Raw genomic sequence first — 13481 nt, forward strand, 5'->3', positions numbered from 1 at the left:
GGCATTTGCCTGGAGTGATTTAGGGAAATCACGGAAAACCTAAATCAGGATGGCCGGACGCGGGATTGAACCGTCGTCCTGCCGAATGCGAGTCTAGTGTCTAACCACTGCGCCAACCCGCTCGGTCCATAAATCCGTAAGAGGACGAGGGGGTGGAGATCTATTCTGAACAGTACGTTGCAAGGCATCAAATATGCTCAAAATATTCCTGTCTGTGGAGTCTGGTGGCCAGAGGAAGTACTTAAATTCAGAAGAATGTCCTGTAGCAACTCTGGACGCGTGGGATGCAGCATTGTCCTGCTGCAATTGCCCATGTCCGTCAGAATGCACAACAGACATGAATGGATGCAGATGATCAGACAGGATGCTTACGTACGTGTCAGTTATCACAGTAGTATCTAAACGTATCAGGGATCCCATGTCACTCCAACTGCACACGCCGCACACCATTACAGAGCCACCACTAACTTGAACAGTCCCCTGCTGACATGCAGGGTCCATGGATTCACAGAGTTGTCCCGTACACGTCCATCCGCTCGATACAATTTGAAACGAGAATCGTCCGACCAGGTAACATATTTCGAGTCACTAACAGTCCAATGTCGGTGTGTTCTACATCTACATCCATACTCCGCAAGCCACCTGACGGTGTGTGGCGGAGGGTACCTTGAGTACCTCTATCGCTTCTCCCTTCTATTCCAGTCTCGTATTGTTCGTGGAAAGAACGATTGTCGGTATACCTCTGTGTTGGTTCCAATCTCTCTGATTTTATCCTCATGGTCTCTTTGCGATATGTACGTAGGAGGGAGCAATATACTGCTTGATTCTTCGGTGAAGGTATGTTCTCGAAACTTCAACAAAAGCCCGTACCGAGCTACAGAGCGTCTCTCCTGCAGAGTCCTCCACTAGAGTTTATCTGTCATCTCCGTAACCCTTTCGCGATTACTAAACGATCCCGTAACGGAGCGCGCTGCTCTCCGTTGGATCTTCCCTATCTCTTCTATCAACCCTATCTGGTACGGATCCCACACTGCTGAGCAGTATTCAAGCAGTGGGCGAACTAGCGTACTGTAACCTACTTCCTTTGTTTTCGGATTGCATTTCCTTAGCATTCAATGAATCTCAGTCAGGAATCTGCTTTACCGACGATCAACTTTATATGATCATTCCATTTTAAATCACTCCTAATGCATACTCCCACACAATTTATGGAATTAACTGCTTCCAGTTGCTGACCTGCTATATTGTAGCTAAATGATACGGAATCTTTCTTTCTGTGTATTCGCAGCACATTACACTTTGCGAGGTGCCGGGGCTAGCAGTGTTTTTTAACATTCAATTCTTAGAGAATTTACATATGTACATGATGCTCTAAGCCCCCCCCCCTATTCTAACTCCAACTTTTCCTGTTGCACAAGGATAAAAAAAAATACGCGAACTGACTCTAATCAACCCTGCCAGTGGAGTAGAAGAGAGTTTGGCACCTGCAATAATTTAATTTGATAAATAAGTTAATTAAACGAAGGTTTCATTAACATAGTGAGGAATGATGGGGTTGCTCTACCTATTAACAGAATGAAAGTTCTGTCCAAAATAACAATATGATTTATTAAGACTAAACACAAAATAATAAACAACAACACATGAAACATTAACAATACATCAAATTGGCTCTAATTGGATACTTAAACAAACGCTGTGAATGTGAAGTTGTCCCTAAACTAGATTGTGAGGATTATGACGAAGTGGTATGTGCAGCCAATTCCTAGCAACTCAATTCTTAGAGAAAACACATAGCCAACCCAACATTAATTGCTGCTACCCAAGACAGAACAAAGTTAGAAAAAAGACGAACAGGCGCGCTCTGCTGAGCTCTGATTGTCACCTAGGAAAATCCCTATCTGCCGGTGCTGCGGACATACATTACCAAACCGACTTCTTGACTCCCAGGACACGTTCTGCCGTACCGGAGCCGTTGGCTGGTTGCTTCGACGTCCTCGACCGAAAGGCGAGAGCCAACTACCCACAAGAGCACCCGTACAAAAACCGAACACAGAACATTCCCGCCCCCACGACAGTGGCCGTGGTTAAACGTTCCAATCAGCAACTCGAAAACCGGCGGAAAATTCCACTCCATTGCCGGAACGCTACCATTCCACCAATGGAGATTCTTGGCGCCAATTTCTGCGCCGATCTTGCTACGTCACGGAGCTATGCCCTGAGCAAGCCAATCACAGTTACTATTTTGCAGAAAGTGCGGGAATTTTCCCGCCACAGCTGCCTGGGTACACAAGTCATTCCCACGCCTCGCTGGTAGCCCGCCAGAAAGTGTTTTCGCTACGTTTCTGCGAAATAACGGAACCTCTAGCCCAGCCGCTACTTCAAGCTCTGCGGGCGTGCCTCTTGACAATGTCGGTGTCTGCAAAGCATTCACTCGACTTCCTCACACCCGTCGGCTTAAAGCTTTCCAGATCAGCAGAGCCCGCCTGTCACCGGACCACCCGGGTGACGAGAGACGCTGCGTGGGAAGTCCGCGTATGAAGGAATAGCAACTTTCCACCGCATGCAATTAGAGAGGAGAATCGTAAGATAGAAATATGAGAGGGGGCTCATGCCACCTCTCAACTTGTCTACATTGAGATTCAATTGCCATTCCCTGCACCATGCGTCAATTCGCTGCAGATCCTCCTGCATTTCAGTACAATTTTCCATTGTTACAACCTCTCGATATACCACAGTAGCATCCGCAAAAAGTCTCAGTGAACTTCCGATGTCATCCACAAGGTCTTTTATGTATATTGTGAATAGCAACGGTCCTACGATACTCCCCTGCGGCACACCTGAAATCACTCTTACTTCGGAAGATATCTCTCCATTGAGAATGACATGCTGCGTTCTGTTATCTAGGAACCCTTCAATCCAATCACACAATTGGTCTGATAGTCCATATTCTCTTACTTTGTTCATTAAAAGACTGTGGGGAACTGTATCGAACGCCTTGCGGAAGTCAAGAAACATGGCATCTGCCTGGGAACCCGTGTCTATGGCCCTCTGAGTCTCGTGGACGAATAGCGCGAGCTGGGTTTCACACGACCGTCTTTTTCGAAACCCATGATTCCCACAGAGTCATCAAGGATACACGAGTGCGCCTTCGGCTCCGGAAGCCGATATCGATTATGAAACTTCCTGGCAGATTAAAACTGAGTGCCGCACGGAGACTCGAACTCGGGACCTTTGCCTTTGACGGGCAAGTGCTCTACCAACTGAGCTACCCAAGTACGACTCACGCCCCGTCCTCACAGCTTTACTTCTGCCAGTACCTCGTCTCCTACCTTCCAAACTTGCCCGCGAAAGGCAAAGGTCCCGAGTTCGAGTCTAGGTCCGGCACACAGTTTTAATCTGCCAGGAAGTTTCGTATCAGCGCAGAGTGAAAATCTCATTCTGGCATGTCAATGATGTTTCGTTGAATGTTTCGCACGCTGACACTTCTTGATGGCCCAGCATTGAATCTGCAGCAGTTTGCGGAAGGGTTGTACTTCTCTCACGCTGAACGATGCTCTTCAGTCGTCTTTGGTCCCGTTCTTGCAGGGCGTTTTTCCGGCCGCAGCGATGTCGGAGGTTTTTACCGGATTCCTGATATTCACGGTACACACGTAAAATGCTCGTACGGAAAAATCGCACTTCATCGCTACCTCGGAGATGCTGTATCCAATCGCTCGTGCGTCGACTGTAACACCACGTTCAATCACACGTAAGTCTTGATAATGTGCTATTGTAGCGGCAGTGACTGATCTAACAACTGCTCCAGACACTTGTTGTCATATATAGCCGTTGCCCACCGCAGCGCCGTATTCTGCCTGTTTATATATCTCTGTATTTGAATACTCATGCCTATAGTAGTTTCTTTGGTGTTTCACAGTACTATCTGCAAGGTCGATACTGATATCCAAAATGGTTCAAATGGCTGTGAGCACTGTGGGACTCAACATCTGAGGTCATCAGTCCCTTAGACTCAGAACTACTTAAACCTAAGGACATCACACACATCCATGCCCGAGGCAGGATTCGAACCTGCGACCGTAGCAGCAGCGCGGTTCCGGACTGGAGCGCCTAGAACCTCTCGGCCACCGCGGCTGGCTGATATCCTGAAACTATGTTGCTTAAAGAAATTCAGAGAAACTTAACGAGCGGTGAGAAATATTTCTCGCTAGTTTCATCCGGTTATTTCACTCGACTGAAAGAAAAACAACTAAATGAAAAAAAAGATTTAGGAAGTAAACATGTTTTTAAAAACAGTCGCTTGTCCCATTACAAGCTAGAAACACAGTGTCGTGGCCCTGTGAACATATACAAATGCTGTTTCAGCTCGCACGCCGAAACATAAATAAAGGGAACGTAGGAGTTTCAATCTAAAGTTGCTCCCCTCTGTTGCGAAAGGAACAAAAACTACCTTTATTCCCTTTGAATTGAAAAAAACATTCTTTGATATGTTTCTAAACAACTACTAAATTCTTCTAAAAAACGATTACGCGTGAATCTGTAGTAAAGAAACTACAGCGGCTACGAACTGTTGTTTTAGAAGAGTTTAATAGTTAAAAAAGACTTTTATTGTGTGTCTAAGCTGTGGATGCCCAAACCGTAAAATCATATGTTCCTCTTTGAATAGTTAATTCCAAAGGGACTTTGTTAATTTTTTTGTAGCGGGACAGTTTATTCTTGTCAGTGAGTGCAGAAGTTGATTAATCATGGTACTTTACTTGCAGAAGTTTGGTCTCTATAGCCGTTTTCTTGGATAGGCTTTTTAGAAGGCAGATCGCCTGTGAAATGCTTCAAATGGCTCTGAGCACTAGGGGACTTAACTTCTGAGGTCATCAGTCCCCTAGAACTGAGTGAGAACTACTTGAACCTAACTAACCTAAGGAAATCACACACATCCATGCTCGAGGCAGGATTCAAACCTGCGACCGTAGCGGTCGCGCGGCTCCAGACTTTAGCGCTTCGAACCGCTCGGCCACCGCGGCCGGCGCCTGTAAAAAACGGAAGATTATGGTTTAACAATCCGTCGATGATGAGGTTATTAGATGCGAAGCACAAACTTGATTCGGAGAAGATGCAAAACGCTAAGACTTTTTCGAAGGAAGCGTTCCGGCATTTGCCATGAACGATGTGCTGAAACAGAAACGTAAATCTGGATAAAAGCACGGGGACTTCATTCATCCATCCTCCCGATCATCAGCAGAATATCGCACTTTGCTGTGTTCGCCACCTGCTGTTGGGCGGTTTCATTTGGCTTGACAGGCGGTAAGAAGTGTGGCGGCAGAGTGAATGCGAGCCGGCTGTGAGTGTGGGCGCGACGGTCGACGGTCGGCGTGTCGTGTGGCAGCCAGAATGAGTCAGGGCGGCGGGCGCGGCCGGTCTGGCGCGCTCATTCAGAGCCCGGCCCGACTGACACATCCTGCCCGCAGTGGCGGCGGCGGCGGCGGCTCAGCCGGGATGTGCCGAGTTGCGAGCGCGGCCCGGCACGGGGCATCGCAGTCTACACTGCAGCCGCGTCTCTCTCAGCCTAGTGGGCACACCGTGCTCCAAAGGCCTGCAACCGCAGAAAGCTTGTATTCCTGGGCCGCACCTCGTCATCGAGCCTCCTGTGGACGCCAGAGCCTGTTTCCCGAGTCTCGGAGAAGGAGGCAGTTTCCAGCCTAAAGATGATGGTTCAGTCTTCCCGTAGTTCATTTAAATGGGTTGCGGTCAAGGAGTGCTACGCTGACTTAAGGTGTAATGACATTCCCGCGATGGCAGGTGTTTTTTCCAGTACCTGTTGGCGATTCAATTTAGAAGAGCCCTGTGACAAAGCAGTACTTGGCAAAGAACGTTTACTAGGGCCAGCAAAAAACGGCCCTGCATTTTGCTCCCCGCTTAAAGTTGGTGTTTGCAGGTTAGTTGGCAACTACCTTCAAGTAACTTCCAGCTCATTTTTTTCAACATCTCCGTGGCACTATCCTGTGAGCCAAACAAACTCTCCCTGTTGCCGGCCGAAGGGGCCGTGCGGTTAAAGGCGCTGCAGTCTGGAACCGCAAGGCCGCTACGGTCGCAGGTTCGAATCCTGCCTCGGGCATGGATGTTTGTGATGTCCTTAGGTTAGTTAGGTTTAACTAGTTCTAAGTTCTAGGGGACTAATGACCTCAGCAGCTGAGTTCCATAGTGCTCAGAGCCATTTGAACCATTTTGAACTCTCCCTGTTGCCCTTCCTTGTGTGCATTCAGTTCCCTCTGACAGTCGTATTTGGTATGGTTCTCACACATTTTAATACTATTCTAATATGTGACGCTGTCTCCTTTGTAAACTGATCGCATTTTCACAGTATATTCCCAATGAACCGAAATCTGCAACCTGCTTTACACCTATGACTGAGCCTAGGTGATCATTCCATATCATGTAGAGGTGTGACTGATTCAATTTCTGACTCACTGATACCGAAGTAATATGATAATACGTTATTTTTGTTTAGTGAAGGGCTCAATTCGACATACCTGCACTGCCAGTCTTTGTACCACTTTGATAGCTTATCAAGATCTGACTGACTATTTCAGTCAGTAAAATCAAATGATTGTATGGCATTATTGCCCGAGAGAGTCCCTCTCGTGTTGCTCGTCCGCCTGGTGCAACAATTTCTATTTGATCCGACTTCGGCCACTTGCGCGTCAGTGTACATAAGATGTCTTGATTAGGACAACAGAGACCCTCAGTCCCCGAGCCTTGTTCGGGAATCGAACCTGAGACCTCCCAATGTAGAGGCAGCGACGCTTTACACATTTTTTACGTCAGTGGAACCTTCCCGGCGCCCAGGGGAGGGGAGGGGCAAAGTGTGAAACGGTCGCGACCGGCCATGTCCCGTTCTCTACCCCAGGAAGCAAGGTAAGCGTAGGGAACGAAGAGAAGTACAGGTACAAAGCACATCATGGGACAACGTTTTTTATTTTATTTTTATTTTTTTTTAACACCACCACTACGCGTTGCACGAAGCCGACATCACGAGGAGGACGGATCGTCGATTCGCACACTCGGTGGGGTTATCGATGCATGTTTTCTCGATGGAAAACATTCCAGTGACTAGAGAATAATCGGTACTAGGAGTGGAAAATGTGTGGATCAACAGCTCAGCCGGCCGGGGTGGCCGAGCGGGTCTAGGCGCTACAGTCTGGAACCGCGCGACTGCTACGGTCGCAGGTTCGAATCCTGCCTCGGGCATGGATGTGTGTGACGTCCTTAGGTTAGTTAGGTTTAAGTAGTTCTAAAAATGGTTCAAATGGCTCTGAGCACTATGGGACTTAACATCTGAGGTCATCAGTCCCCTATAACTTAGAACTACTTAAACATAACTAACCTAAGGACATCACACACATCCATGCCCGAGGTAGGATTCGAACCTGCGACCGTAGCAGTCCCGCGGTTCCGGACTGCAGCGCCTAGAACCGCATGGCCACCGCGGCCGGCTAGGTAGTTCTAAGTTCTAGGGCACTGAAGACCTCAGAAGTTAAGTCCCATAGTGCTCAGAGCCATTTTTTAACTGCTCATTCCATAAACACCCCAACTCCGGGGAGGTTTAAGAAAATACTACAAAGAACATTAAAGAAAAATGTCTGTAATTAGGATTGGGGACAACTGCACAATGTCGTTCATTAAGGAGGTGCAAAAAATCGAGGACATTTTTCTCGCTGTCAAACAAGTAGTTAATTGCGTGTCCATACCGCTAGACCACGAGCCGCCTCATTACAGACAATTGCAAAATTCGCGGAAAATGTGAGGATCTTATTAATATCGTCTGACAGATCACTAAAATACAACACGAATTGCAAGGGTACGATTTATCTTCTCTGGGTAACGCCTAAACTTATTTCCGCTTACGTTGAAGACTCTACATGCATGATAACATGGTGTGTCGTCACAACCAAAAAAGCCTGAATGCAGTCTCTTACACAAGGAGAACTGCAGTCTAAAGGAGAATTACAGTATGCGGTACAACACGTCCCTTCCTACAAATACTCGACCGTATCCTCCAAAAGAAGCAACTGGAAGCATACTGCGTACCAGCGACGACAGAAAAAGTCAGTGCCGCCTTCGAAGGAGTCACAATGAAAGTTCACGAGAGCCAACAGAACGGCTACTTTTGTCCTCGCCCGGCGAATATTTCCGCAGCGCGCATATGGACAGCAGACGGCGGGCGCGCGCTATCAGATGGAGATTCCGCTTTAAACGGCGACCTCCGTAGATGGCGCGTCACGCCGCGCCGCAGCACACGGACCCCTTCCGCAGCAGCGCACGCACAGTCGCCGCGCCGGGCTGATAGAGGCGGACTTTCTCACGGCCGCGGTCGGCGCGACCTCGTTCCACATCACGACCGCCGCGCCGCTGAACGTTTCGGGAGAACTTGCATGCGGCCGGCCGCCGCAAAAAGCGCTTTCCTTTATCGACTGCTAATTGCGTGCCATGCGGCGGCGGCGGCGGCAGAGACAGACGTGCGTGCGGGAAGCAGGTCGGCGCCACGGCCACGCCCATCCGCTGCTGCCTTTCCGCGTCCTCTCCGCTTCCTGCACGAAAGTTTACAGCTAGACTGAACTAACGATGGACCGGTAAGCGACGAATCAAAGCTGCACAAGTTAAAAAAGGTGACCGAAAACGTAACAAGCAGATTGCTCACGCTCTTCAACGAAGGGAGAAAAGGAACCCTGATTCATCATAATGAATGACTTATACAAATAAAAGCCATAACCTTCACGTGGTGGGGCAAATGGTATCGGGGAGTGCCAGCAGTTACACCGAAGACGTGTTGCAGTATGGGCATCAAAGAAGACAGACGGCCCACTCGCACCTGTTGCAGCGATTGTGCTCATTGAAGGATCGAGGCAGTTTCAGAGCCGGAGATGCTGACACATAGTACGAGAACGTATTGTAGAGCAATGGAAACCTCTCAAGAACTGCAGAAGTGTCGGGATTTGAGCAGGATTTTAGCGCGGTCGAGGTCTTCCGGATTCCAGAAACACTACGTTAGTGGCGGACAGCATAAACATGGTGCAGTCTGTTTTGAACAACAGTGTAGTTAAGTAAGCACCACTTTCTTAATTAGTAGGTATTCAATATGTTGATGTTTAGTTAATAAGTACTGTTTCTTGCCAATTCAAGAATTAGGTGGAAACTGTTATTTCTTTATTTCTTTGAAAACAGTAACCAAACAAAATTCTAGAGTAATATGTACTGTAGAAAATAAAAAGTTGCGAAGTGCCTTATTTTCCAGGTGGCAGACCTGTGTTTATACCAGTAAAAATTAAATAAACAAACTACCTGACACACACTCATACACACAGGGTGATTTTGAACAATACGGGGGACGATCTCTGAGAGATTAAAGGACGAACAACGTCTGATGTTTTATATTTCCAATCAGTCCAGTTCCTATGCCGAGGTAATGTCTTCACGAGTCGCTTCTCTGAATAACTGCTGAAGATAATTTTCGGATAAAGCACTTACACATAGGTAACGGCCTTGCCGCAGTAGCTGCACCGGTTCCAGTGAGATCACCGAAGTTAAGCGCTGTCGGGCGTGGTCGGCACTTGGATGGGTGACCTTTCAGGCCGCCATGCGCTGTTGCCATTTTTCGGGGTGCACTCAGCCTCGTGCTGCCAATTGAGGAGCTACTCGATCGATTAGTAGCGGCTTCGGTCAAGAATACCATCATAACGACCGGGAGAGCGTTGTGCTGACTCCATGCCCCTCCTATCCGCATCCTCCTCGGAGGATTACACGGCGGTCGGATGGCCCGATGGGCCACTTGTGGCCTGTAGACGGAGTGGTACTTACACATGACTCTTAGACCCTACTACCCGTCCTAATCACTTGAGTCTGCCGCTCTGTAGATGATAGGTTAAAATTTCCACCTAAAACTATAACATGACCTGGAAATTTACGCTGAATACTCTCCAACTTTCCCCTCGCCTGTACCACTACTACAGCTGGTGGGACAGGCAGAAGCATCCGATGACCACGTTTGATCCATCTTTAACGTTTGTCTTCCCCCAAATTATTTCGCATTCGAATCTCTCTATACATCATCGTACTTTTTACGGCTGTAAACACGCTTCCACCACCACTATTCAATTTATTTTTGCGATATAAATTACAGTCGGCATTTCGAATTTCATTGCTATTGACATCCGCTTTCCGCCAGCTTTCTGTCTTTAGTACTATGTGAGCATTGTCAGCATTTACAAGCAAGATTAGTTCCGGGACCTTTCCACAGACACTCCTGCAGTTACCAAATTCTATGTAATTATTTTCTTTCTCCGATCCGCTACGACGAATGCTGCTCTGTCTCGATCCAGAAGGCATATTATCGGGTCTGTGGAGTGTTCTCTGGGTCCCAAAAACACATATGTGCAGACCACACCAAAACCGCTACCCTACTACCCGCTTTCTGCGTGTAGTGTACTCCTGACTTATTAGTGGGAACCGTAAAATTCTCCACTCGATTGTGGAGATCGAGAAATTTTCCGGCACCTGCGCAAAATTGTTTTCGTCCACTCGTTTGGAACTTATACTTTTCTCCAAACCAAAGGATCGCGATAGGTTCCGGCAACGATACTGCAAAAGGATAGCTCTGCTATCTCAACCCGATAGCTGTTTTCGACACCTCAGTGGTCTACTACGCAAGGTCCTACTGGCATGCCTTTGCCTTCCAGTGTCCTCTAACGTGACTTATCCAGCCACTTACAGAGAACCTACAGCTTAATGTGAACGCTGAGACGGCGCAGCTTGGCACTTTTCACAAAAAAAGTTCACTGCCACAGGTGGTAAGTGACAGAAAGCAGTTCTGAATGAGCTCAGGATTGAGCTCCGGGTCTTTGGCTATGCAGTCTGACGTTTCACACATCCACCCGATAATTCACGGGAGCCCTGTACTTTATTCTTGCCATATGTCGCTTCTATGTGTTAATGCGCAAAGTGCCGTGTTGTACCGCGGTTTAGAGCCAGTGACAGCCTGTAGTTACTGCTACAGCTGGCTGGATAAGTAAGTTCAAAAATTAAGTGAATGGCAAGGCCTAATCAATGCCAGTACGACAACACATAGTAAGGCACTGTAGTGGTGAGTTGAAGTCAGCGTTTCTTATTTAATTCATGAATTACGTCGTCAATTGTGCCATGTCGTCTTACACACAGGAGGAATAATACAATCAAGCTAAACGCGCAACTGCTTTGTACCTTTTCACGAACTCGTAACATACATACAATTTTTAAACTTACTGAATAGTAACGCTTAGAGCTGAAGATTTTAGATGCTAGTTGAGTGACACATAGCACGCAGATTATTACTTTATTTCAATATCAAGTTTGAGCGTAATTTTCCCGTATTGTGATACAGGTGCGTAGTGACTCATGGGACGAGAACATACATACCTGTTGCAAATTGTGTTGTTTGTTTTGGTAAATGTCTAATGAAGCAATTGACAACGTAGTTCATCAACTTACTTTACTAAAATTATATACATATGTATTTTAAAAATGAATGTATTTATGTATTTCTCTCTCTCTCTCTCTCTCTCTCTCTCTCTCTCTCTCTCTCTCTCTCTGTGTGTGTGTGTGTGTGTGTGTGTGTGTGTGTGTTTGTGTGTTTTCCACATCTCCACCTAAACCGCTGGACCGATTTCAACCAAACTTGGTATACATATCCCTTACTATCAGGAAACAATCGCTGTTGGGCTAAGAATCACGCACCTATCATAGTTAAGGAGAAATGACGTCATCAGTTATGAGATGCATCAAGCACTGACGTTAAATGTCTTAATTCTGTTCGACTAACTGTACTCGCAATAAATTTCGCAGGCAGTATCCACATTATGCCGATTAATGCATACACAAAGGTAAGTCATGGTGCTACATACAGGTCAAGAGGTATGAAGTCAAAAATACTGAAATGTGTGAAAAACTGCCGCAATGCGCATGACTTTTGAATTGGTACTACATATAGGTCAAGAGGTATGAAGTCAAAAATACTGAAATGGGTGAAAAACTGCCACAATGCGCATGACTTGAATTCGTTACTTCTTTGCTACTAACTCTATTCGGAACATACTTCGCTGACAGTGACCATAAGTGCCACTGAATGTATGTGCACAAATATATCATTACATTATTTACAGTTCCAGAGATATGACGTCGTAAACAGTGAGATACGTTAAAAAATGCCGCATCACGCATGAAGCTTTAATTCATTTATTCTTTACTACTAAGACATTCAAATAGCCGAGTCAACTTAAGGAAATATCTGACACCTAGCAGCACCTTTGACAGTTTTCGGTAGGGGAAAACGACAGCAGTCTACAGAGCTATGAAGAGGGGTTGCCATTATAGACGGTTACAAAATCGGGTTGTAGACACGCGAAGCAAGCCCAGCGTACAAAAACTGTCCGAGGTAAAGATTCTTAATTTTGATACTACTCGTATATCGCTCCCTACATTTTTACATAATGCATATCTCTTTGTACGACTATTTGACAGTTACAAAGCTGTTTCAACGAACACATGGAAATGATATTTTTTTCGATAAGTCACTACAAATAGAAGTCATTTTTTGCGTATCTAATAGAAAACTGGCATAATGAATACCCGGGCAACGCCGGGTTTACCAGCTAGTAATTACTAAATACGCCTGAAGATGGATTAAAAGACACCGAAACTGGCTGCGTTAACAAAGACACTTCAATTTCGACAGACATGGTTCATTAACAACACATTACACGAGGCAACTGTGTGTTCTCCTTTCGCGTCAACTCTCCCCACAACGTTTAATTGGCACCCGCATACGTTTTGGCAGCGTCACAGCATATCTGCAACCGACTGTTTAGACTGTTAATTAGCTCCATCTGCCACTTTCCGTACTATTAATTGTAAGTCGTTGCTACATCGGTAAATCGAAAATAATTACCTTCCATCCTTATGAGTAAATGTCAAAACGACTTCCATTAGTCGGGAATGTCGGTGCTGCCATTTTACGGCCTAATTGGCACCCGCTCTATACGTTTTAGCATTCTCATAGTGCATTTCGAATTGACTGTTTAGAATATTAAATAACTGCATAAGCTACTTCACGTGGGAAATGGAAAATAATTATCTTCTTACCCTACGAAAAAATACCAAAATAACTTATATTAGCCGGGAATATTGGTGTTGCTATGTTGCTATTGTAGGAGCTGAAGATATAACTTAGCGAGAATTTTCAGCACTTGGCCGCTTTTCATTGTCTACGTACGTACTTAACAAAATACTATGTACGCTACTGTTATCTGGCGGAACTATGCCAAAGAAGCCACCGGAAAGATCGGGGTGCAGCACAAAGAGGAGATCCTTAACTACAAACTTCGACAGTGCCAGCGGCGAGAGTCGAACAGGAAACTTGCGACTGATTTTTTCCTGTTGGATTCAGCGAGCCTGGT

The 13481-nt window shown here is 46.3% G+C and overlaps 1 protein-coding gene across 1 annotated transcript in view; it reads right to left on the reverse strand.

Annotated features, from left to right (window-relative positions):
* The window catches only part of LOC126188445 (WAS/WASL-interacting protein family member 2-like), a 64195-nt gene that overhangs the window by 17569 nt on the left and 33145 nt on the right, over window positions 1–13481 (reverse strand). The window contains exon 3 of the mRNA XM_049930049.1: window positions 8323–8585. Coding sequence (XP_049786006.1) covers window positions 8323–8585 — 263 coding nt within the window. The remainder of the gene's footprint in view (window positions 1–8322; window positions 8586–13481) is intronic.

This window comes from Schistocerca cancellata, chromosome 5 (assembly GCF_023864275.1).
Source record: "Schistocerca cancellata isolate TAMUIC-IGC-003103 chromosome 5, iqSchCanc2.1, whole genome shotgun sequence".
Classification (NCBI taxonomy): Eukaryota; Metazoa; Arthropoda; class Insecta; order Orthoptera; family Acrididae; genus Schistocerca; species Schistocerca cancellata.